The 26,523-nt window shown below is 47.3% G+C and overlaps 1 protein-coding gene and 1 pseudogene across 1 annotated transcript in view; one reads left to right on the forward strand and one right to left on the reverse strand.

Moving 5' to 3' along the window:
- The window catches only part of LOC115189948 (calcium-activated potassium channel subunit beta-4), a 61,990-nt gene extending 36,328 nt beyond the window's left edge, over positions 1 to 25,662 (forward strand). Inside the window, exons 2-3 of the mRNA XM_029748457.1 lie at positions 14,967 to 15,094; positions 23,612 to 25,662. Coding sequence (XP_029604317.1) covers positions 14,967 to 15,094; positions 23,612 to 23,900 — 417 coding nt within the window. The 3' untranslated portion in view covers positions 23,901 to 25,662. The remainder of the gene's footprint in view (positions 1 to 14,966; positions 15,095 to 23,611) is intronic.
- Positions 8,638 to 9,935, reverse strand: LOC115189970 (uncharacterized protein DDB_G0271670-like; annotated as a pseudogene).
- Positions 25,663 to 26,523: the final 861 nt, after the last annotated feature.

Genomic DNA, 26,523 nt, shown 5'->3' on the forward strand with positions numbered 1-26,523 from the left:
CGTCCACTTTACCCCGTCTCACCTACTCATGCTAATCTGCATGAAAATATGATGTTGAGAGAGAGAGAGAGAGAGAGAGAGAGAGAGAGAGAGAAGGGGTCATAGTGAGTGTCAGCCAGCTCAGAGAGCTAGATCAACAGCCAGATCCAGGTCCTCAGCCCATCACCATGGTTTCAGAACACACATCTAGGCCAACACAGAAGGACTACTTTCTATGTCATTCGTTGCCAAGGAAGTGCTTTGGGTGCTTGAGTGAATGGCCCGCTGAAAATGATTAAATTGATTAAATTAACTTGGATGGAAGTTTGTAGTGTTCACTTGGCAGCCATGAATTGAGAGACAGAGATGGGGAGAGAGAGAGAGAGAGAGAGAGAGAGCAAGAGAGAGAGAGAGGGCCTCAAACTCATCATTAAGCTTGAGGCCCTGGGTCTCAACCCCGCCCTGCGCGATTGTGTCCTGGACTCCCTGACGGGCTGCCGTAGGTAGGAAACAACACCTCCACTTCGCTGATCCTCAACACTGGGGCCCCACAGGGGTGCATGCTCAGCCCCCTCCTATACGTCCTGTTCACCCATAACTGCGTGGCCATGCACGCCTCCAACTCAATCATCAAAACAAAAGAGATGATCGTGGACTTCAGGAAACAGCAGAGGGAGCACCCCCCTTTCCACAGTTTTAAGTTCCTCGAAGTACACATCAAGGAAAAACTGAAATGGTCCACCCACACATACAGTATGGTGAAGAAGGCGCAAAGAAATTTGGCTTGTCACCTAAAACCCTGACAAACGTTTACAGATGCACAATCGACAGCATTCTGTCGTGCTGTATCACCGCCTGGTACGGCAACTGCACTGCCCACGACCGCAAGGCTCTCCAGAGGGTGGTGCAGTCTGCACAATGCATCACGGGGGCAAACTACCTGCCCTCCAAGACACCCACAGCACCCGATGTCACAGGAAGGCCAAAAAGATCATCAAGGACAACAACCACCTGAGCCGCTGTCACGTCCTGACCAGTAAAGGGGTTATTTGTTATATTAGTTTGGTCAGGACGTGGCAGGGGGTATTTGTTTAGAGTGTTTCAGGGTTTGTTGGGCTATGTGTTTTGTAGAGGGGTGTTTGATTAGAGTGTTCTGGGGTTTTGGTTTATGTTCTATGTTAGTATATTTCTATGTTCTAGTCTAGTCTTTCTAGTTCTATGTTTAGTTTATTGATTTGGCCTTCAATTGGAGGCAGCTGTTCCTCGTTGCCTCTGATTGAAGGTCCTATGTATAGGGGTGTTTTGATAATGGGAATTGTGGGTAGTTGTCTCCAGTTTAGTGTCCATGCACCTGATAGGACTGTTAGTGGCGTTCGTTGTGTTTTGTATACGTGTTTTGTTTGTTTTTCCTTCTTTTATAACAATTAAAGAAGATGAGTATACATTTTCCCGCTGCACCTTGGTCCATTCATTACGACACCCGTTACAGCCGCTGCCTGTTCAACCCGCTACCACCCAGAAGGCGAGGTCAGTACAGGTGCATCAAAGCTGGGACCGAGAGACTGAAAAACAGCTTCTATCTCAAGGCCATCAGACTGTTAAACAGCCATCACTAACACAGAGAGGCTGCTGCCTACATACAGACTTGAAATCATTGGCCACTTTAATAATTGAATCACTAGTCACTTTAATAATGTTTACATATCTCACGTCTATACTGTATTTTATACCATCTACTGCATCTTGCCTATGCCGCTCTGTCATCGCTCATCCATATATTTATATGTATATATTCTTATTCCATTCCTTTTCTTAGATTTGTGTGTATAGGGTAGTTGTTGGGGAATTGTTAGATTACTTGTTAGATATTACTGCACTGTCGGAACTAGAAGCACAAGCATTTCGCTACACTCGCATTAACACCTGCTAACCATGTGTATGTTTACATTTTACATTTAAGTCATTTAGCAGACGCTCTTATCCAGAGCGACTTACAAATTGGTGCATTCACCTATAATATCCAGTAGAACAACCACTTTACAATAGTGCATCTAAATCTTTTAAAGGGGGGGGGGGGTTAGAAGGATTACTTTATCCTATCCCAGGTATTCCTTAAAGAGGTGGGGTTTCAGGTGTCTCCGGAAGGTGGTGATTGACTCCGCTGTCCTGGCATCGTGAGGGAGCTTGTTCCACCATTGGGGTGCCAGAGCGGCGAACAGTTTTGACTGGGCTGAGCGGGAACTGTGCTTCCTCAGAGGTAGGGAGGCGAGCAGGCCAGAGGTGGATGAACGCAGTGCCCTTGTTTGGGTGTAGGGCCTGATCAGAGCCTGAAGGTACGGAGGTGCCGTTCCCCTCACAGCTCCGTAGGCAAGCACCATGGTCTTGTAGCGGATGCGAGCTTCAACTGGAAGCCAGTGGAGAGAGCGGAGGAGCGGGGTGACGTGAGAGAACTTGGGAAGGTTGAACACCAGACGGGCTGCGGCGTTCTGGATGAGTTGTAGGGGTTTGATGGCACAGGCAGGGAGCCCAGCCAACAGCGAGTTGCAGTAATCCAGACGGGAGATGACAAGTGCCTGGATTAGGACCTGCGCCGCTTCCTGTGTGAGGCAGGGTCGTACTCTGCGAATGTTGTAGAGCATGAACCTACAGGATCGGGTCACCGCCTTGATGTTAGTGGAGAACGACAGGGTGTTGTCCAGGATCACGCCAAGGTTCTTAGCACTCTGGGAGGAGGACACAAGGGAGTTGTCAACCGTGATGGCGAGATCATGGAACGGGCAGTCCTTCCCCGGGAGGAAGAGCAGCTCCGTCTTGCCGAGGTTCAGCTTGAGGTGGTGATCCGTCATCCACACTGATATGTCTGCCAGACATGCAGAGATGCGATTCGCCACCTGGTTGTCAGAAGGGGGAAAGGAGAAGATTAATTGTGTGTCATCTGCATAGCAATGATAGGAGAGACCGTGTGAGGATATGACAGAGCCAAGTGACTTGGTGTATAGTGAGAATAGGAGAGGGCCTAGAACAGAGCCCTGGGGGACACCAGTGGTGAGAGCACGTGGTGCGGAGACAGATTCTCGCCACGCCACCTGGTAGGAGCGACCTGTCAGGTAGGACGCAATCCAAGCGTGGGCCGCGCCGGAGATGCCCAGCTCGGAGAGGGTGGAGAGGAGGATCTGATGGTTCACAGTATCAAAGGCAGCAGATAGGTCTAGAAGGATGAGAGCAGAGGAGAGAGAGTTAGCTTTAGCAGTGCGGAGAGCCTCCGTGACACAGAGAAGAGCAGTCTCAGTTGAATGCCCAGTCTTGAAACCTGACTGATTAGGATCAAGAAGGTCGTTCTGAGAGAGATAGCAGGAGAGCTGGCCAAGGACGGCACGTTCAAGAGTTTTGGAGAGAAAAGAAAGAAGGGATACTGGTCTGTAGTTGTTGATGTCGGAGGGATCGAGTGTAGGTTTTTTCAGAAGGGGTGCAACTCTCGCTCTCTTGAAGACGGAAGGGACGTAGCCAGCGGTCAAGGATGAGTTGATGAGCGAGGTGAGGTAGGGGAGAAGGTCTCCGGAAATGGTCTGGAGAAGAGAGGAGGGGATAGGGTCAAGTGGGCAGGTTGTTGGGCGGCCGGCCGTCACAAGACGCGAGATTTCATCTGGAGAGAGAGGGGAGAAAGAGGTCAAAGCACAGGGTAGGGCAGTGTGAGCAGGACCAGCGGTGTCGCTTGACTTAGCAAACGAGGATCGGATGTCGTCAACCTTCTTTTCAAAATGGTTGACGAAGTCATCCGCAGTGAGGGAGGAGGGGGGGGGAGGGGGAGGAGGATTCAGGAGGGAGGAGAAGGTAGCAAAAAGCTTCCTAGGGTTAGAGACAGATGCTTGGAATTTAGAGTGGTAGAAAGTGGCTTTAGCAGCAGATACAGAAGAGGAAAATGTAGAGAGGAGGGAGTGAAAGGATGCGAGGTCCGCAGGGAGGCGAGTTTTCCTCCATTTCCGCTCGGCTGCCCGGAGCCCTGTTCTGTGAGCTCGCAGTGAGTCGTCGAGCCACGGAGCAGGAGGGGAGGACCGAGCCGGCCTGGAGGATAGGGGACAGAGAAAATCAAAGGATGCAGAGAGGGAGGAGAGGAGGGTTGAGGAGGCAAAATCAGGAGATAGGTTGGAGAAGGTTTGAGCAGAGGGAAGAGATGATAGGATGGAAGAGGAGAGAGTAGCAGGAGAGAGAGAGCGAAGGTTGGGACGGCGCAATACCATCCGAGAAGGGGCAGAGTGAGAAGTTTTTGATGAGAGCGAGAGGGAAAAGGATACAAGGTAGTGGTCGGAGACTTGGAGAGGAGTTGCAATGAGATTAGTGGAAGAACAGCATCTAGTAAAGATGAGGTCAAGCGTATTGCCTGCCTTGTGAGTAGGGGGGGAAGGTGAGAGGGTGAGGTCAAAAGAGGAGAGGAGTGGAAAGAAGGAGGCAGAGAGGAATGAGTCGAAGGTAGACGTGGGGAGGTTAAAGTCACCCAGAACTGTGAGAGGTGAGCCATCCTCAGGGAAGGAACTTATCAAGGCGTCAAGCTCATTGATGAACTCTCCAAGGGAACCTGGAGGGCGATAAATGATGAGGATGTTAAGCTTGAAAGGGCTGGTAACTGTGACAGCATGGAATTCAAATGAGGAGATAGACAGATGGGTCAGGGGAGAAAGAGAGAATGTCCACTTGGGAGAGATGAGGATTCCAGTGCCACCACCCCGCTGGCTCGATGCTCTAGGGGTATGCGAGAACACGTGGGCAGACGAGGAGAGAGCAGTAGGAGTAGCAGTGTTATCTGTGGTGATCCATGTTTCCGTCAGCGCCAGGAAGTCTAGGGACTGGAGGGTAGCATAGGCTGAGATGAACTCAGCCTTGTTGGCCGCAGACCGGCAGTTCCAGAGGCTGCCGGAGACCTGGAACTCCACGTGGGTCGTGCGCGCTGGGACCACCAGGTTAGAGTGGCAGCGGCCACGCGGTGTGAAGCGTTTGTATGGCCTGTGCAGAGGGGAGAGAACAGGGATAGACAGACACATAGTTGACAAGCTACAGAAGAGGCTACGCTAATGCAAAGGAGATTGGAATGACAAGTGGACTACACGTCTCGAATGTTCAGAAAGTTAAGCTTACGTTGCAAAAAATCTTATTGACTAAGATGACGAAAATGATACAGTACTGCTGGCTGGTGGAGTAGGCTAGCTAGCAGTGGCTGCGTTGTTGACTTTGTTTGACCGTGTAGCTGGCTAGGTGTAGCTGGCTAGGTGACCTCGATAGTTTCAGTACTACACCTTGTCATGATACAAAAGCAACTTTGTAGCTAGCTAACATAACACTAATCAAGACGTTCCTTTGTAATGTATTTAGTTTCTACAGTGTTACTAGTTGGCTGGGTTTGGAAAAAATGGCGTCGCGGGGGACGCCAATAGCTGGCTAGCTAACCTCGGTAATTACTAAACTACACAATTATCAAGCTATGACAAAGACAACTATGTAGCTAGCTAGCCAACACTGCACTAGTCAAATCGTTCCGTTGTAAAGTATTGGTATCTACAGCGCTGCTAGTCGGTAACGGTTGGCTAGCTGTTTGCTAGCTAGCTAGCAGTGGGTTAATGATGACTAGGTGTGTTGACTACGTCTGGCGTCGCGGCTGGCTAGTTACTAATAATTACTCTAAACTACACAATTATCTTAGATGCAAAGACAGCAAAGACAACTATGTAGCTGGCTCACTAACACTACACTAATCAAGTCGTTCCGTTGTAAAGTATTAGTGTCTAGAGCGCTGCTAGTCGGTAACGGTTGGCTAGCTGTTTGCTAGCTAGCTAGCAGTGGGTTAATGATGACTAGGTGTGTTGACTACGTCTGGCGTCGCGGCTGGCTAGTTACTAATAATTACTCTAAACTACACAATTATCTTAGATGCAAAGACAACTATGTAGCTGGCTCACTAACACTACACTAATCAAGTCGTTCCGTTGTAAAGTATTAGTGTCTAGAGCGCTGCTAGTCGGTAACGGTTGGCTAGCTGTTTGCTAGCTAGCTAGCAGTGGGTTAATGATGACTAGGTGTGTTGACTACGTCTGGCGTCGCGGCTGGCTAGTTACTAATAATTACTCTAAACTACACAATTATCTTAGATGCAAAGACAACTATGTAGCTGGCTCACTAACACTACACTAGTCAAGTCGTTCCGTTGTAATGTAATAGATTCTACAGTGCTGCTAGTCGGTGGAAGTTGGCTGGTTGGCTAGCTAGCAGTGTTGACTAGCTAGCTAGCAGTGATGACTACGTTAGGAGGACGAAGATAGCTAACTTCGATAATTACTCTAAGCTACACGATTATCTTTGATACAAAGACGGCTATGTAGCTAGCTAAGAAAAGAATTGCTCGGATCAAACAAATCAAACCGTTGTAATGTAGTGAAGTGTAATATTACCTGTGGAGTGAAGCGTATGTATGTGACCAATAACATTTGATTTGATGTGGTTTGATGCTCATTTCTCACTGGGCACACACTGGTTGAATCAATGTTGTTTCTGAAATAATGTTGAAACAATGTGGAATAAAGGTTGAATTGACGTCTGTGCCCAGTGGGTTGTTTCTCCGGTGGCGCGTTATACTTTCCTCGACTTAAAATCAGATAACTGAGGATATCTTTTCTCGTCCTTCTTTTATAGCTTGTTTCTGGTTGTTAGAAAAGGACATTTGCCCATCATAGCTTGTCAACCAATATATTCATTTTCTCTCCTGGAGTAACAGAACAGAGATGGTCCTGTCACTGGGCCCAGAATGATTGATATTATTCTGAGTGAAACTGATCAGAACAAAGACAGAACTAAGATAAGGCAGTCAGTCACCAGGACTTACCTCACCGAACTCTGATGATAAAGTCATGTGTCACTCTCTCTCTCTTTCACTCTCCCTCCCTCTCACACGCTTAACCTTTATTTAAATAAAAATAGCAAATACAAATATCTTGGCCACAACCTCCCTCCCCCACCTTCTTGATGCAACATGTTAAATTATACTCTTTTCTCATATTTTAGACCCTTTTCCCTGACAGCTGCAAGTCAGTCAGCTAGACCTATTACCATGAGCACTACCCAAATTGCAGGCTTCCCAAACACACTTGTGATTTGAGAAATGGAGATCTGGTGCGTCTCCAGAATGCCTGCATATGTAGGAAAATGACCATTTGACAATGTCTTATTCCTGATTGTCTTAACTCACCACGTACACCACAAAATGTTTTCTTCGCCATACACAAGTCAACACAGGCTGTTTTTCTACCGTACATTTTAAATGTTTTATTCACCTCACACAAGTCAACAAAGTCTGTTTTTCTACCGTCCATTTTAAATGTTTTATTCACCTCACACAAGTCAACAAAGGCTGTTTTTCTACCGTCCATTGCTCAGTATTTGAAAAATCTTTCCAACACTGCCGGCGTCGATAATCACCAAGCCTTGATGCGAAAGAGCAAAATATCATGATCTGATGATCCCATACAGTATAGCCAGGGGAAACGTCATAAAAAACAGCTTCCTGTCCAGAGCTCACTGGCGCAGGAAACTCTGAAACAATGTTGAATTTCACTAGTAATAAGCTCAAGTCAAGACAAGTAGAAAGGGAGGCAGACAGGCGGAGAAGAGAGATGAATGTGATTGAAAGAACCAGAATTTTTCATCAGGATATGTTTTATTTGTAGTCTTCAGGCCTATGTATTTGACTTAGTTGATGATGAAGGTACAGGACTACTGCTGCATTGGCCTATAGGGTATCTCTGAGTTCTATGCTGTCGTTTCTTTAGCTGCCAGTGGATCACGGTGTATCAGTGTGTCCATACGGCAGCGGTTGGTAATCTCGCATTAGTTGAATTTTAACTTGTTTAAAATTTTTATCCTTTGACTTCAGATTTTTATGATTAACCACGTGACAATGATTTTGAGAAACGAAAAACGTTATTATTGAAATTAAACTATTCCACAAAAATGTGCATATATAAATATTCAGAAATGTTAGGAAAAATTGTAAGCTTCCCCATGAAACTCACTGGCTGCCTATAGTCTTTACTACTGTAAACACGTTCAATTATAGGAGGTCTTGTACAGCTGACTAGGTATCCCCCCTTTCCCAGTGAAATTCCTTATGGCGCCGCGTCTGACCTATTCAACCTTTCAGCTTCATACTGTAGTGTGTAGATAGCTGACTAATGGGTTGTAGCGCTAACGCATTAGCTGCTAATATAATCTAGCCACTGTCCTGAGTTAGAAAAGGGGGGTACCCAGTCAGTTGTACAATGAAATATCCTCTTCTGAAATGTGTCTTCCTCATTTAACCCAACCCCTCTGAATCAGAGAGGTGCGGCGGGCTGCCTTAATCAACATCCACAGCACCCAGGGGTTAACTGCCTTGCTTTGGTGGAGAACAACAGAGTTTTACCTTGTCAGCCTGGGGATTTGGCCCAGCAACCTTTTGGTTACTGGCCCAACGCTCTAACCGTTAGGCTACCTTAGGCAGATTAGAAAATTCGTAATAAGACACTTTAGTCATAACCTTTGTGCACCAAAAAATCAATTTAATTATTCAATTAATTGTCGCTGAAGCCAATTTTTTTGTCATCACTCACAACTGAATATACTAACATTTTGTATGAATCAAATGTCTGCCATGTTTATGGATGACGAGCTGCTCCCTGTGGATGACGTGCTGCTCCCTGTGGATGACGTGCTGCTCCCTGTGGATGACGTGCTGCTCCCTGTGGATGAGGCGCTGCTCCCTGTGGATGAGGCGCTGATCCCTGTGGATGAGGCACTGTTCCCTGTGGATGAGGCACTGTTCCCTGTGGATGAGGCGCTGATCCCTGTGGATGACGCGCTGTTCCCCGTGGATGACGTGCTGCTCCCTGTGGATGAGGCGCTGCTCCCTGTGGATGAGGCGCTGCTCCCTGTGGATGAGGCGCTGCTCCCTGTGGATGACGCGCTGCTCCCTGTGGATGACGTGCTGCTCCCTGTGGATGACGTGCTGCTCCCTGCCCTGTGGATGATGCGCTGCTCCCTGTGGATGACGCGCTGCTCCCTGTGGATGACGCGCTGCTCCCTGTGGATGACGAGCTGCTCCCTGTGGATGAGGCGCTGCTCCCTGTGGATGACGTGCTGCTCCCTGTGGATGACGAGCTGCTCCCTGTGGATGACGAGCTGCTCCCTGTGGATGAGGTGCTGCTCCCAGTGGATGACGCACTGCTCCCTGTGGATGACGCGCTGCTCCCTGTGGATGACGAGCTGCTCCCTGTGGATGACGAGCTGCTCCCTGTGGATGACGCGCTGCTCCCTGTGGATGACTAGCTGCTCCCTGTGGATGACGAGCTGCTCCCTGTGGATGACGTGCTGCTCCCTGTGGATGACGCGCTGCTCCCTGTGGATGACGTGCTGCTCCCTGTGGATGACGAGCTGCACCCTGTGGATGACGCGCTGCTCCCTGTGGATGACGCGCTGCTCCCTGTGGATGACGAGCTGCTCCCTGTGGATGACGCGCTGCTCCCTGTGGATGACGCGCTGCTCCCTGTGGATGACGAGCTGCTCCCTGTGGATGACGCGCTGCTCCCTGTGGATGACGCGCTGCTCCCTGTGGATGACGCGCTGCTCCCTGTGGATGACGCGCTGCTCCCTGTGGATGAGGCGCTGCTCCCTGTGGATGAGGCGCTGCTCCCTGTGGATGACGCGCTGCTCCCTGTGGATGACGCGCTGCTCCCTGTGGATGACGCGCTGCTCCCTGTGGATGACGCGCTGCTCCCTGTGGATGACGAGCTGCTCCCTGCCCTGTGGATGACGCGCTGCTCCCTGTGGATGACAGTACATCATCTCTGATCTCATGGCATTGCTGTCTATGGGGACAGTTACAGTACATCATCTCTGATCTCATGGCATTGCTGTCTATGGGGACAGTACCAGTACATCATCTCTGATCTCATGGCATTGCTGTCTATGGGGACAGTTACAGTACATTATCTCTGATCTCATGGCATTGCTGTCTATGGGGACAGTACCAGTACATCATCTCTGATCTCATGGCATTGCTGTCTATGGGGACAGTTACAGTACATCTCTGATCTCATTGCATTGCTGTCTATGGGGACAGTTACAGTACATTATCTCTGATCTCATGGCATTGCTGTCTATGGGGACAGTACCAGTACATCATCTCTGATCTCATGGCATTGCTGTCTATGGGGACAGTTACAGTACATCATCTCTGATCTCATGGCATTGCTGTCTATGGGGACAGTTACAGTACATCATCTCTGATCTCATCCCCCCCAACTCTCTTATCCTCTTGATCACGATCCGTCATAAACCACACATATACATCCATGTACACACACACACACACACACACACACACACACACACACACACACACACACACACACACACACACACACACACACACACACACACACACACACGTAATCCCTTGTGCTCGTCTCTTTATGTAATTTTCCAGGTCATGTCTGGTTATTTCTAGTTCATGTACAGAGATAGAAACATGGTCATTCTAATGTGGCTGAAACACATGACACGTCAACGCTCGTGGGCAATTTGACTGAACCAGCGTTTCTGTTTCAGTTCTTTTCATTTTGGGGAACACGACAGTTAGATTCCTATTACACATTATGACAGTTTGCATTCCATCCTGCAGCGTATTTCATTGATGGGTTATCCTAAAGGTTTTAGCTTCTGTAAATCTGAAACTGGCTCCAATCCCAGTGAGATGTTAAAGTCAGATTAAAACCATGAGGTTTGTGGCCAGCATCAGTTTGTGGCCAGCATCAGTTTGTGGCCAGCATCAGTTTGTGGCCAGCATCAGTTAGTGGCCAGCATCAGCAGCACATTGACCAGAACGACCAGGTCATCTTCCTGGTATGGGATATTCACCTCGCTCAAGGCTTTAGTTCTTTATTTAATCACTCTTTAAATATCTCTCTATTTGGCCATGCTATTACTGTGTTATCATTGGTGAAAACCCTTATGCTAAGATGTTCTTTCTGTACTATATATACAGAAGTATGTGGACACCCCTTCAAATGAGTGGATTTGGCTATTTCAGCCACACCCGTTGCTGACAGGTGTATAAAATCGAGCACACAGGAAGGCTCGTTCAAGCCTTTCCCCATCCAATCAGGTAGCCTACATGGGAAGCTTTGTGTGGTGTCTCCCTCCTAAGCCGTACAGTATCAAATCAAATCAAATTGTATTGGTCACATACACATGGTTAGCAGATGTTAATGTGAGTGTAGCGAAATGCTTGTGCTTCTAGTTCAGACAGTGCAGTAATATCTAACAAGTAATCTAACAATTCCCCAACAACTACCTAATACACATCTAATGGGAAGGAATAAGACTACGTACATATAAATATATGGATGAGGGATGGCCGAGCGGCATAGGCAAGATGCAGTAGATGGTAATAGGTACAGTATATACATATGAGATGAGTAATGTAAGATATGTTAACATTATTAAAGTGACTAGTGATCCATTTATTAAAGTGTCCAGTGATTGGGTCTCAGTGTAGACAGAAGCCTCTCTGAGTTAGTGATGGCTGTTTAACAGTCTGATGGCCTTGAGATAGAAGCTGTTTTTCAGTCTCTCGGTCCCAGCTTTGATACACCTGTACTGACCTCACCTTCTGGATGGAAGCGGGGTGAACAGGCAGTGGCTCAGGTGGTTGTTGTCCTTGATGATCTTTTTTACCTTCCTGTGACATTGGGTGCTGCAGGTGTCATGGAGGGCAGGTAGTTTGCCCCCATGATGCATTGTGCAGACTGCACCCCCCTCTGGAGAGTCTTTTGGTTGAGGGCGGTGCAGTTGCTGTACCAGGCTATGATACAGCCCTACAGGATGCTCTTGATTGTGCATCTGTAAAAGTTTGTCAGGGTTTTAGGTGACAAGCCACATTTTTTCAGCCTCCTGAGGTTGATGAGGTACTGTTGTTCCTTCTTCACCACACTGTCTGTGTGGGTGGACCATTTCAGTTTGTCCGTAATGTGTACGCCGAGGAACTTAAAACTCTCCACCTTCTCCACTACTGTCCCTTCAATGTAGATAGGGCGGTGCTCCCTCTGCTGTTTCCTGAAGTCCACGATCATCTCCTTTGTTTTGTTGATGTTGAGTGTGAGGTTATTTTCCTGACACCTCACTCCGAGGGCCCTCACCTCCTCCTTGTAGGCTGTTTCATCGTTGTTGGTAATCAAGCCCACTACTGTTGTGTCGTCTGCAAACTTGATGATTGAGTTGGAGGCGTGCATGGCCACGCAGTCGTGGGTGAACAGGTAGTACAGGAGAGGCTGAGCAGGCACCCTTGTGGGGCCCCAGTGTTGAGGATCAGCGAAGTGGAGATGTTGTTTCCTACCTTCACCACCTGGGGACGGCCCGTCAGGAAGTTTGGAGGGTTTGGAGGGTACTATGGTGTTGAATACTGAGCTGTAGTCAATGAACAGCATTCTTACATAGGTATTCTTCTTGTCCAGATGGGATAGGGCAGTGTGCAGTGTGATGGCGATTGCCTTGCGGGGGTTAACACGTTTAAATGTCTTACTCACGTCGGCCACCGAGAAGGAGTGGGATGGGGTGCTGGAGTGGGATGGGGTGCTGGAGTGGGATGGGGCGCAGTCCTTGTTAGCGGTATAGTCTGTCTAATGTGTGAAAGAGAAAGTGTGCTGTTCATACCTGTTCATACCTGATATAGAGTCATGTAGAGTGTTGTTCATACCTGATATAGAGCCATGTAGAGTGTTGTTCATACCTGATATAGAGCCATGTAGAGTGTTGTTCATACCTGATATAGAGCCATTCAGAGTGTTGTTCATTCCTGATATAGAGCTATGTAGAGTGTTGTTCATTCCTGATATAGAGCCATGTAGAGTGTTGTTCATACCTGATATAGAGCCATGTAGAGTGTTGTTCATACCTGATATAGAGCCATTCAGAGTGTTGTTCATTCCTGATATAGAGCTATGTAGAGTGTTGTTCATTCCTGATATAGAGCCATGTAGAGTGTTGTTCATACCTGATATAGAGCCATGTAGAGTGCTGTTCATTCCTGATTTAGGGCCATTTCAGCCAGGCTTTATATCTCACCAAAGCCAACAATATGGTCTATGTGATGGAGGTGGCAGAGGTAAAGGTGACCACCGACCTACCAGCACCACATTATCAGGAGAATGAATTACCCCGACGGCCCTCCCCAGCTTCACTCCCCTTGCCCCAATTCGCACTGCGCGGACCCGACCGGAGAATTTCCATGGAAACTCTGTTGCCCTGGTGAAAGATTATCCTCCGACTGGATTCCAATCAGAGTTGTGTTTTGTTCGAGTGCCCACAGCTCTGGCTCTGGCTCTTCATGCCCTGAAAAGTAGACTGAGGAAAATGATGTGAGACTGTGATTGCCTCCCAAATGGAGCCCTTGTCCTTATATGGTAGTGGTCTACTTTCAACCAGAGGCCTATCGGCTTTCATCAACAGTCATGAACTATATAGTTAATATAATGGAAATAGGGTGTCATTTCAGACGCAGACTGAGGGAGAAGGACGGCTTGACTCGGCCGCGGAAGAAAAGCTTCTTATATCTCCCATGGAGGGTAGAGGATTACTGTAGGGGCTTTATCAACCAGGGAGTGGATGTAGATGGATGTAGACAGTGTCTGTATCTCTCACGGTCCTCATGTTGTGTGTTCTAAACAGTGTCTGTGTCTCTCACGGTCCTCACGTTGTGTGTTCTAGACAGTGTCTGTGTCTCTCACGGTCCTCATGTTGTGTCTGTATCTCTCACGGTCCTCATGTTGTGTCTGTATCTCTCACGGTCCTCATGTTGTGTGTTCTAGACAGTGTCTGTATCTCTCACGGTCCTCATGTTGTGTGTTCTATCACGGTCCTCATGTTGTGTGTTCTAGACAGTGTCTGTGTCTCTCACGGTCCTCATGTTGTGTGTTCTAGACAGTGTCTGTCTCTCACGGTCCTCATGTTGTGTGTTCTAGACAGTGTCTGTGTCTCTCACGGTCCTCATGTTGTGTGTTCTAGACAGTGTCTGTGTCTCTCACGGTCCTCATGTTGTGTGTTCTAGACAGTGTCTGTATCTCTCACGGTCCTCATGTTGTGTGTTCTATCACGGTCCTCATGTTGTGTGTTCTAGACAGTGTCTGTGTCTCTCACGGTCCTCACGTTGTGTGTTCTAGACAGTGTCTGTATCTCTCACGGTCCTCATGTTGTGTGTTCTAGACAGTGTCTGTGTCTCTCACGGTCCTCATGTTGTGTGTTCTAGACAGTGTCTGTGTCTCTCACGGTCCTCATGTGTTGTGTGTTCTAGACAGTGTCTGTGTCTCTCACGGTCCTCATGTTGTGTCTGTGTCTCTCACGGTCCTCACGTTGTGTCTGTGTCTCTCACGGTCCTCACGTTGTGTGTTCTATCACGGTCCTCACATGTTGTGTGTTCTAGACAGTGTCTGTGTCTCTCACGGTCCTCACGTTGTGTGTTCTAGACAGTGTCTGTGTCTCTCACGGTTCTCACGTTGTGTGTTCTTACGGATTCTTCAAGGGAAAGTTGTAGTCTCTTTTACATCTGTGTTTAAGATGACCTGGTTGACCTTTGTTGTAGGCCTATCAGCTGCACGCACAGTAGGCTTTTTGGTGCCTTGTTTATGTCAATAGTGTCTGTTTGAATGTGTGGAGGCTGCTGAGGGGAGGATGACTCATAATAATGGCTGGAATGGAGTCAATGGATTGGTATCAACCACAGGGAAACCAGGTGGTTGATACCATATCATATGTCTTGATGCATTACATTATGGCTGGTAGCACTGAATAACACTCTCTGTCTCTCTCTCTCTTTCTCTCTCCCTCTCACTCCGTCTCTCTCTCTCTTGCTCTCTCCCTCCCTCTCTCTCTCTCTCTCTCTCTCTCTCTCTCTCTCTCTCTCTCTCTCTGTCCAGTGCTCATACGTTCCTCCATGTGAGAGGGACAACCAGAAGAACAAGGACAATGTTCTGTGGTGGGAGGACTACTGGACTAAAGAGGTCAGCTCCCAATCCTTCACCTGTTTCTTCAACCAGCAGAGAAGGTGAGACCCTCCCCTAAACCCTACCACTAGCCCCTCCCCTAACCCTAAACCCTACTATTAGAACCTCCCCTAACCCTAAACCCTACCACTAGCCCCTCCCCTAACCCTAAACCCTACTATTAGAACCTCCCCTAACTCTAAACTCTACCACTAGCCCCTCCCTTAACCCTAAACCCTACGACTAGCCCCTCCCCTAACCCTAAACCCTACCACTAGCCCCTCCCCTAACCCTAAACCCTACCACTAGCCCCTCCCCTAACCCTAAACCCTACCACTAGCCCCTCCCTTAACCCTAAACCCTACCACTAGCCCCTCCCCTAAACCCTACCACTAGCCCCTCCCCTAACTCTAAAACCTACCACTAGCCCCTCCCCTAACCCCAAACCCTACCACTAGCCCCTCCCCTAACCCTAAACCCTACCACTAGCCCCTCCCCTAACCCTAAACCCTACCGCTAGCCCTTCCCCTAACTCTAAACCCTACCACTAGCCCCTCCCCTAACCCTAAACCCTACCACTAGCCCCTCCCCTAACCCTAAACCCTACCACTAGCCCCTCCCCTAACCCTAAACTCTACCACTAGCCCCTCCCCTAACCCTAAACTCTACCACTAGCCCCTCCCTTAACCCTAAACCCTACCACTAGCCCCTCCCTTAACCCTAAACCCTACCACTAGCCCCTCCCCTAACCCTAAACTCTACCACTAGCCCCTCCCTTAACCCTAAACTCTACCACTAGCCCCTCCCTTAACCCTAAACTCTACCACTAGCCCCTCCCTTAACCCTAAACCCTACCACTAGCCCCTCCCCTAACCCTAAACCCTACCACTAGCCCCTCCCTTAACCCTAAACCCTACCACTAGCCCCTCCCCTAACCCTAAACCCTACCACTAGCCCCTCCCCTAACTCTAAAACCTACCACTAGCCCCTCCCCTAACCCCAAACCCTACCACTAGCCCCTCCCCTAACCCTAAACCCTACCACTAGCCCCTCCCCTAACCCTAAACCCTACCGCTAGCCCTTCCCCTAACTCTAAACCCTACCACTAGCCCCTCCCCTAACCCTAAACCCTACCACTAGCCCCTCCCCTAACCCTAAACCCTACCACTAGCCCCTCCCCTAACCCTAAACTCTACCACTAGCCCCTCCCCTAACCCTAAACTCTACCACTAGCCCCTCCCTTAACCCTAAACTCTACCACTAGCCCCTCCCTTAACCCTAAACCCTACCACTAGCCCCTCCCTTAACCCTAAACCCTACCACTAGCCCCTCCCCTAACCCTAAACTCTACCACTAGCCCCTCCCTTAACCCTAAACTCTACCACTAGCCCCTCCCTTAACCCTAAACTCTACCACTAGCCCCTCCCTTAACCCTAAACCCTACCACTAGCCCCTCCCTTAACCCTAAACCCTACCACTAGCCCCTCCCCTAACCCTAAACCCTACCACTAGCCCCTCCCTTAACCCTAAACCCTACCACTAGCCCCTCCCTTAACCCTAAACCCTACCACTAGCCCCTCCCCTAACCCTAAACCCTACCACTAGCCCCTCCCTTAACCCTAAACCCTACCACTAGCCCCTCCCTTAACCCTAAACCCTACCACTAGCCCCTCCCCTAACTCTAAACCCTACCACTAGCCCCTCCCATAACCCTAAACCCTACTATTAGACCCCTAACCCTAAACCCTACCACTAGCCCCTCCCTTAACCCTAAACCCTACCACTAGCCCCTCTACCATTAGCTCCTCCCCTACCATGTCAGAATTCTCTTGTTTGAGAGGTGAGACCCCCCCCCTCCCCACCCCCATGTCACTCATACTGAGAAGAATGAGACAATACATCCACAAACATGTTCACTTCCTTCCTGCTCAAGTACTTCCTGCTCACGTCCTTCCTGCTCACGTCCTTCCTGCTCACTTCCTTCCTGCTCACTTCCTTCCTGCTCACGTCCTTCCTGCTCACATCCTTCCTGCTCACTTCCTTCCTGCTCACTTCCTTCCCTAATACAACAATAGAAGTATTCTGTCTTCTGAAAGGTGAGCCCCTCCCCTACCACTCCCACTGATGAGAGCATACATCAAAGACAATTTAATAAAGCAGAATACAACAATGTTAGAATTCCATCTTCTGAGAGGTGACAGAGCCTACCCACCCTGCTCTCATTCTGATTACAATAACCCTCTCTCAAGACATGTTTCATACCGACTTTAATATATGAGGATTTGTCAATTCAGGAAGTGAAATTCAATTCAAACTGAGATAACCTGAATCCCAGTGCTCTCTCAACCACCACAAAAAAGTGTCTACAGTACTTTGTCAACCCACAATACATGGCCACACGCTCCCTGATTATACAGCAGCACCTTCAGAGCTGTCACTAAGCCAAACACGTGTTTGCTCAAGTATAACACAAACACTTTTTCCTCAAAAGAGATTCTAGAGATTTGAGAGCTGTCCGGGCAAACTGGAAGATGGATTGTTTGTCAGGACAGGCTCAGTTTGCAGTCTATTTTAGGGTGAAGCAGTGAGAACCAGATGGCAAGGTGTAAAAATGTTATGTGGCCGCCTTTCAAAAACCCTCTCTGTTCTTTTTCAACTAATGATAGCTATTTTCATGTGAAATTTTTTCCTGCAGTAACTCTTAACTCTTAACATAACTTACATTCGACAACCAAATATGACAAAGACAGTAGCAGACAGGCAGTGAAGTCACAAGATGCACCTGGTCATCAGCTGTGTGGTGATGGGAGAGTCTGTCACCTGCTGTGGATCCATTTCCAGTGGGGCAGGATGTGACATGTTCATGTACTGTAGGGAGGAGTCTGAGAACACCACTTATCAACACTTTTCCATGGCCAATCATCCCTTCAGGGGCTATTTTGGAGGCCCATTGGATCTTGTGGAGCAAGTGTGACTAAAGGAATCAACACATACTGTTGTACACCATGTGGGTCTCCTTCTGGACTCCTGGTACACCTGGGGCCTGTATCCAGGACACTCTTTATTTATTTAACTCGGCAAGTCAGTTCAGAACAACTTCTTATTTACAATGACGGCCTAATCCGTACGACGCTGGGCCAATTGTGCGCCGCCCTATGGGACTCGCAATCACGGCCAGTTGTGATACAGCCTGAAATCGAACCAGGGTCTGTAGTGACGCCTCTTGCACTAAGATGCAGTGCCTTAGACCGCTGTGCCACTCGGGAGCCCTCCGCCTCTTGAGTTGGGCTTCATCCTTTTGTTCATCTGGGCAGTTCATTGTATTGCAGATTTCTCTTGTTTTTTTTCATCACCAGTAAACTCTTAGATTGATATAAATGCAAAGTGTAATGTATGTTTATAAGTGAAATGGTACACGGATAGTGTTCAGAGGCCTTTGAACTGTGTCCTACGTTCCTCTAGTCCAGTGTTCAGTTGGCTGACACTGAGCTGTGTCTGCTGCTGCAGTCTACACTGCACTACTGTGTGCTACTGTATAGTGCTGTGTACGGCTGTATGGCTGCTGCAGTGTTGGCCTAAATGGGCCCCTCCAGACCACTGCTTACCCCAAAACAGCCTGATACAGACCATTTTATTTATATATCATCTAAAATATGTACATATTTTAACTCAATACCCGTTCCAATTCTTAGTTTGCGTGCAAGCTATTCGTAAGTAAAGTTTTAATGCCATAAAGAAACAACATGGCGAGGGGATAATGTTATTGAAAGGGGAAAAGAGACTCCACACCTTTTTATAGAACATTTGATATCCAGCACCTGCTTTGGGATCTTTTGCTCTTTGGGATAATTAGTACTTTTTCACACTTTATCAACTCCCCTCATTCAGAGGTATCATCAACTACCCTCATTCAGAGGTATCATCAGCTCCCCTCATTCAGAGGTATCATCAACTCCCCTCATTCAGAGGTATCATCAGCATCCCCTCATTCAGAGGTATCATCAACTCCTTTCATTCAGAGGTATCATGAACATCCCCTCATTCAGAGGTATCATCAACATCCCCTCATTCAGAGGTATCATCAGCTCCCCTCATTCAGAGGTATCATCAACTCCCCTCATTCAGAGGTATCATCAACTCCCCTCATTCAGAGGTATCATCAACTCCCCTCATTCAGAGGTATCATCAACTCCCCTCATTCAGAGGTATCATCAACTCCCCTCATTCAGAGGTATCATCAGCTCCCCTCATTCAGAGGTATCATCAACTCCCCTCATTCAGAGGTATCATCAGCTCCCCTCATTCAGAGGTATCATCAACTCCCCTCATTCAGAGATATCATCAGCTCCCCTCATTCAGAGATATCATCAACTCCCCTCATTCAGAGGTATCATCAGCTCCCCTCATTCAGAGTTATCATCAGCTCCCCTCATTCAGAGGTATCATCAACTCCCCTCATTCAGAGGTATCATCAGCTCCCCTCATTCAGAGGTATCATCAACTCCCCTCATTCAGAGGTATCATCAGCTCCCCTCATTCAGAGTTATCATCAGCTCCCCTCATTCAGAGGTATCATCAGCTCCCCTCATTCAGAGGTATCATCAACTCCCCTCATTCAGAGGTATCATCAGCTCCCCTCATTCAGAGGTATCATCAGCTCCCCTCATTCAGAGGTATCATCAACTCCCCTCATTCAGAGGTATCATCAACATCCCCTCATTCAGAGGTATCATCAACTCCCCTCATTCAGAGGTATCATCAACTCCCCTCATTCAGAGGTATCATCAACTCCCCTCATTCAGAGGTATCATCAACTCCCCTCATTCAGAGATATCATCAACTCCCCTCATTCAGAGATATCATCAACTCCCCTCATTCAGAGGTATCATCAACTCCCCTCATTCAGAGGTATCATCAACTCCCCTCATTCAGAGGTATCATCAACTCCCCTCATTCAGAGGTATCATCAGCTCCCCTCATTCAGAGATATCATCAGCTCCCTTCATTCAGAGGTATCATCAGCTCCCCTCATTCAGAGATATCATCAACTCCCCTCATTCAGAGGTATCATCAGCTCCCCTCATTCAGAGGTATCATCAGCTCCCCTCATTCAGAGGTATCATCAACTCCCCTCATTCAGAGGTATCATCAACTCCCCTCATTCAGAGGTATCATCAACTCCCCTCATTCAGAGGTATCATCAACTCCCCTCATTCAGAGGTATCATCAACTCCCCTCATTCAGAGGTATCATCAACTCCCCTCATTCAGAGGTATCATCAACTCCCCTCATTCAGAGGTATCATCAACATCCCCTCATTCAGAGGTATCATCAGCTCCCCTCATTCAGAGGTATCATCAGCTCCCCTCATTCAGAGATATCATCAACTCCCCTCATTCAGAGGTATCATCAACTCCCCTCATTCAGAGGTATCATCAACTCCCCTCATTCAGAGGTATCATCAACTCCCCTCATTCAGAGATATCATCAGCTCCCCTCATTCAGAGGTATCATCAACTCCCCTCATTCAGAGGTATCATCTGCTCCCCTCATTCAGAGGTATCATCAGCTCCCCTCATTCAGAGGTATCATCAGCTCCCCTCATTCAGAGGTATCATCAGCTCCCCTCATTCAGAGGTATCATCAGCTCCCCTCATTCAGAGGTATCATCAGCTCCCCTCATTCAGAGGTATCATCAGCTCCCCTCATTCAGAGGTATCATCAACTCCCCTCATTCAGAGGTATCATCAACTCCCCTCATTCAGAGATATCATCAACTCCCCTCATTCAGAGGTATCATCAACTCCCCTCATTCAGAGGTATCATCAACTCCCCTCATTCAGAGATATCATCAACATCCCCTCATTCAGAGGTATCATCAACTCCCCTCATTCAGAGATATCATCAACATCCCCTCATTCAGAGGTATCATCAGCTCCCCTCATTCAGAGGTATCATCAGCTCCCCTCATTCAGAGGTATCATCAGCTCCCCTCATTCAGAGGTATCATCAGCTCCCCTCATTCAGAGGTATCATCAGCTCCCCTCATTCAGAGGTATCATCAGCTCCCCTCATTCAGAGGTATCATCAGCTCCCCTCATTCAGAGGTATCATCAGCTCCCCTCATTCAGAGGTATCATCAGCTCCCCTCATTCAGAGGTATCATCAGCTCCCCTCATTCAGAGGTATCATCAACTCCCCTCATTCAGAGGTATCATCAGCTCCCCTCATTCAGAGGTATCATCAGCTCCCCTCATTCAGAGGTATCATCAGCTCCCCTCATTCAGAGGTATCATCAGCTCCCCTCATTCAGAGGTATCATCAGCTCCCCTCATTCAGAGGTATCATCAGCTCCCCTCATTCAGAGGTATCATCAGCTCCCCTCATTCAGAGATATCACCAGCTCCCCTCATTCAGAGATATCATCAGCTCCCCTCATTCAGAGATATCATCAGCTCCCCTCATTCAGAGGTATCATCAGCTCCCCTCATTCAGAGATATCATCAACTCCCCTCATTCAGAGATATCATCAGCTCCCCTCATTCAGAGGTATCATCACCTCCCCTCATTCAGAGGTATCATCAGCTCCCCTCATTCAGAGGTATCATCAGCTCCCCTCATTCAGAGATATCATCAGCTCCCCTCATTCAGAGGTATCATCAATTCCCCTCATTCAGAGGTATCATCAACTCCCCTCATTCAGAGGTATCATCAGCTCCCCTCATTCAGAGATATCATCAGCTCCCCTCATTCAGAGATATCATCAGCTCCCCTCATTCAGAGATATCATCAGCTCCCCTCATTCAGAGATATCATCAACTCCCCTCATTCAGAGATATCATCAACTCCCCTCATTCAGAGGTATCATCAACTCCCCTCATTCAGAGGTATCATCAATTCCCCTCATTCAGAGGTATCATCACCTCCCCTCATTCAGAGGTATCATCAATTCCCCTCATTCAGAGGTATCATCACCTCCCCTCATTCAGAGATATCATCAGCTCCCCTCATGACTCATCGTGTTGTGACGTTAATATTTTTCTCTCTGCTCTACTTCTCCTCATCTGTTCTCTAGCATTCCCTTTCCAGCTTGTTTAAAGTTTTCCCTCTCGGGGTGAAGAGCGGTGGGCCAGTGACCGAAAGGTTGCTGGTTCAAATCCTCAAGCCGACGAGGTGAAAAGTATGTCGATGTGCCCTTGAGCAAGGCACTTTACCCTAATTGCTTTTGTAAGCTACTCTGGATAAGAGCATTTGTTAAATTACTAAGCAGGTAGCCTAGTGGTTAGAGCATTGGACCAGTAACTGTAAAGGTTGCTGGATCAAATCCCTGAGCTGACAAGGTGTCGTTCTACCCCTGAGCAAGGCAGTTAAGCTGCTGTTCCCCTGGATAAAGGCAGCACGTTCAGAGGGGTTGGGTTACATTTACATCATTTAGCAGACGCTCTTATCCAGAGTGACTTACAGTAGTGAATGCATACGTTTCATACATTTTTTTTCTCCGTACTGGCCCCCCGTGGGAATCGAACCCACAACCCTGGCATTGCAAACACCATGCTCTACCAACTGAGCCACACGGGACCGTTAAATGCGGAAGACACATTTCAGTTGAATACATTCAGTTGGACAACTGACTAGTTCTTCCCCTAAAATGTAAATGAGGGGATAATGTTACTATTTCTTCACACATGATGTAGTGTTTCTCTTAATCTGTTCTGTATCGTCCTCTGTTCTCTGGCTACAACCAGAGTTTCTCTTTGTTCAAAGCTGTGCCCTCAATTCCCCCTCCTGGCCTCCAAACCCCTTCAACCCTGCCCTTGGCTCTTAGTTTATATCTGTCTGTCTGCTCATCTCCCTTCAACCCTGCCCTTGTCTTTTAGTATCTATCTGTCTGTCTGCTCATCTCCCTTCAACCCTGCCCTTGGCTTTTAGTATCTATCTGTCTGTCTGCTCATCTCCCTTCAACCCTGCCCTTGTCTTTTAGTATCTATCTGTCTGTCTGCTCATCTCCCTTCAACCCTGCCCTTGGCTTTTAGTTTATATCTGTCTGTCTGCTCATCTCCCTTCAACCCTGCCCTTGGCTTTTAGTTTATATCTGTCTTTGTGCTAATGTTTTTCTATCAACCCATCATAGTGATGCCATCATCCTCCCTCCTCCCTCCATGTTTATGCCTTTCTCCATCCCATCTTGCATTGCTGCCAACTGTAGCTGTCTGCCATGTGCTCCTGATGTCTCTTCCCTCCTCCACCCCTCACCCTCCTTCAAAGAGTTGGTGCTAAATCACTCCTGTGGATAGAAACCTTCTTGTGGATCCTGACTTCTCTGCAATTAAGTGAAACGGGATGTACTTTGTCCCTGGATGGCATCCAGAATGCACTTCTCCTAGATCATCAGACAAACCTTCACATCTAATGTTGATAGGTGACATTTATGCTGCATTTAGTCTATTTTCTGTCAACACTGAAGTTTCTGATAGACAGACATTGCTTTGCATTCTGTAAACACTCACCACTTTCTTGTTGCCTCATGCCCCCCTAAATTGTTCCTCTTTTACCCCCTTGCCCTCTATCTCCCCCTGCAGGCCTGATGACGTACTGTGGCGGCGCTCCCACGATGCCAGTGTCCTCCTCCACTGCGTCCTGTGGCCCATGGTGAGCCTGCTGGTGGGCACCCTCATCGTCCTTCTCACCGTGTGCGCCCGCAGCCTGGCCGTGCGCGCCGAGGCCATCCAAAAGAGGAAGTGCTCGTACGAGCCGGCAGGCAACTCAGAGCAGGGCAAGACGCCGCCCAACACCAACACCGCCTCCTTCCGGACCCTGCCGATGTTCGCTGTCCCTGTCCGACGCAGAGACCGGGAACAGGAACACTAGATGGATGGATGGATGGATGGATGGATGGATGGATGGATTGATGACTGTGGTCTCAGTGGTGGCTGTTGTGTGATGAGGACCTCATAGAAGCGTGGAATGTTTGCACTTCCAATTATGACTGTTCTGAACACTCTCATTCCGCTGGACTTGACTGGACTCGAGGCTCATGCACCAGAAATGCTTGTCTGTCTTGTCTTGGTGTGTTTGCCTACTTGTGTAAGAGCCATTTTGTCAGTTCAACTCTCAGCTGGTGGGGGCCTTTTCTAATGCTATGTGTATTACAATGTGTTGGTTATGTCTATGAAGAAGCAAAAATCCAAAAAGGACAATGCCGCTTTCTGTCACTGGTCATGTTTTGGACAGGTCTTTGTTACGTGTTGAGCCTCTGTGTCTCTGTGCTGATTGTAATGTTTGCGTTTACTTCACTAGCTGAGCTCGGTCTCAAAGTTCAGAGTTCACTGACTTACAAACAGGAAATGTCTGTGACCTTTGAACGCTCTTTAGCTAGACTCTTCATTAGAAACCCCTGGTCGTATGAAAGGAGGGATTGTGAGGGCGTCCCGGCCAGGACCACCTGAGAAGAATCTTCAACACCAGTTACACAAAATGTCAATGCTTTGTTTAGAGAGAATGTGGTGAAAGGAATTCTGGGAGAGTCCTTCTAATCCCTGGGACTACAGAGCCAGAAGCAGACCTTGGTCTGATCACCCCCAGCATGATGTACTGTCTTCTTCTCTGGGTGGTATTAGGAAGTGCTTAAATGCCTATCTCACTGTTACTGTTCTTGAACACCCCGGGACAGGATTTAAACAAATCACAACAATGCGTATATTACTTTTAAAGGCATATTGCGGTTTGTTTTGATCCGGTTCCCCCTCTCTCTCTCCTCTGTACCACCTGCCTTTTACTAAACCTGTTTCTAACAAGGCTTCTTTAAGGCATCTGTCCAACTACAGCCAACCCAACCGCCATGGATGGAATATGTCTGTTGTTCGTTTTCAGTCGGTTGCCGCAGGACATGTTTGAACCTATTTTGTCCAGATTCAATATGTAGAATCGGCCACGGACAGTTGGTCTGGGTTCGGGACAAAACTTGGGATAGGTAGTTTGTCTGTGGTTGGATAGATGTGCAGATGCCTTGACTGTAGCAACTTCCTCTGCAGTCTGTCTTCTGTCTTACCTTCTGTCAGTTAGTGGTTTTAGTTTTTTACGATGCAAATTGAATGGTTTTCTTACCACAGTAGCAGACTTTTGCACCGTTTTGAATAGTTTGTCGTCTGTATGTGTTACCGTAAGCTCTCCAATTGGTTTGAACAGTTAGTACATCCAGTTAGTGTTTTCCATCGATTGGATAAAAAAAGAAAGCTGATCTGACTAAAAATCATTAGACCTACCTACCTTGCTCCAAGAAATGGTTTGCTCTCTCAATTGCATTAATCGGACGTACAGAAGTTTTTACTTGTGTATTTTCTACAAAAGAAGTAGCTAAGACATTGTTGTCCTTTGCTAAAAGATGAATGATATTTCATACATAAAGCCATATGCTGAACATGTGATTGCAGTAAGAGACAGCTCCAGGTCATGTTTCTCAGTCCTCTTAGAATAGGAGCTGTAACAGTTGTACTAAACAAACATATTTTGTGTTGGAAAGAGAATGTTTTTTAAAACGCCAATCCATTAAAAGGTCTGCTGCATAATGATGAGTAATAGTGCCTGATAGATATCTTTAATAAAAAGAATAAGAGTTATTGTCTTCAAAATAGTTTATTTCTGCACCATATTCTTCTTCTTTCATTCATTTAAAACTTCTTCGGGATCGGTGTCCCTTCCACGGGACGGTTGAGCTAACGTACTGTAGGCTAATGTGATTAGCATGAGGTTGTAAGTAACAAGAACATTTCCCAGGACATAGACATATCTGATATTGTCAGAAAGCTTATATTCTTGTTAATCTAACGGCACTGTCCAATTTACAGTAGCTATTACAGTGAAAGAATACCATGCTATTGTTTGAGGAGAGTGAACATGAAAAGTTATTAATAAACAAATTAGGCACATTTGGGCAGTCTTGATACAAAATGTTGAACAGAAATGCAATGGTTCATTGGAGCAGTCTAAAACATACACTGCTGCCATCTAGTGTCCAAAATCTAAATTGCATCTGGGCTGGAATAATACATTATGGCCTTTTTCTTGCATTTCAAAGATGATGGTACAAAAAAAAAACATAAGAACGGTTGTTTTTTTTCTTTGTATTATCTTTTACCAGATCTATTGTGTTATATTCTCCTACATTCCTTTCACATTTACACAAACTTTAAAGTGTTTCCTTTCAAATGCTACCAAGAATATGCATATCCTTGCTTCAGGAAGTTATATTTGGGTATGTCATTTTAGACGAAAATTTGAAAAAAAGGGGTGGATCCTTAAGAGAATCATTTCAACTATAACATTAACTTTTTAACTGCACTGCAGTCTTTCAGAAAACCATTATAAGTAACCGGATTCACAGATTTACTGATGATTTGACCTGGTTACAGCTGAATGGCAGATGTTTGTGTTATGATGGCGTCTCACCTGGTTACAGCTGAATGGCAGATGTTTGTGTTATGATGGCGTCTCA

This window comes from Salmo trutta, unplaced genomic scaffold, assembly GCF_901001165.1.
Source record: "Salmo trutta unplaced genomic scaffold, fSalTru1.1, whole genome shotgun sequence".
Classification (NCBI taxonomy): domain Eukaryota; kingdom Metazoa; phylum Chordata; class Actinopteri; order Salmoniformes; family Salmonidae; genus Salmo; species Salmo trutta.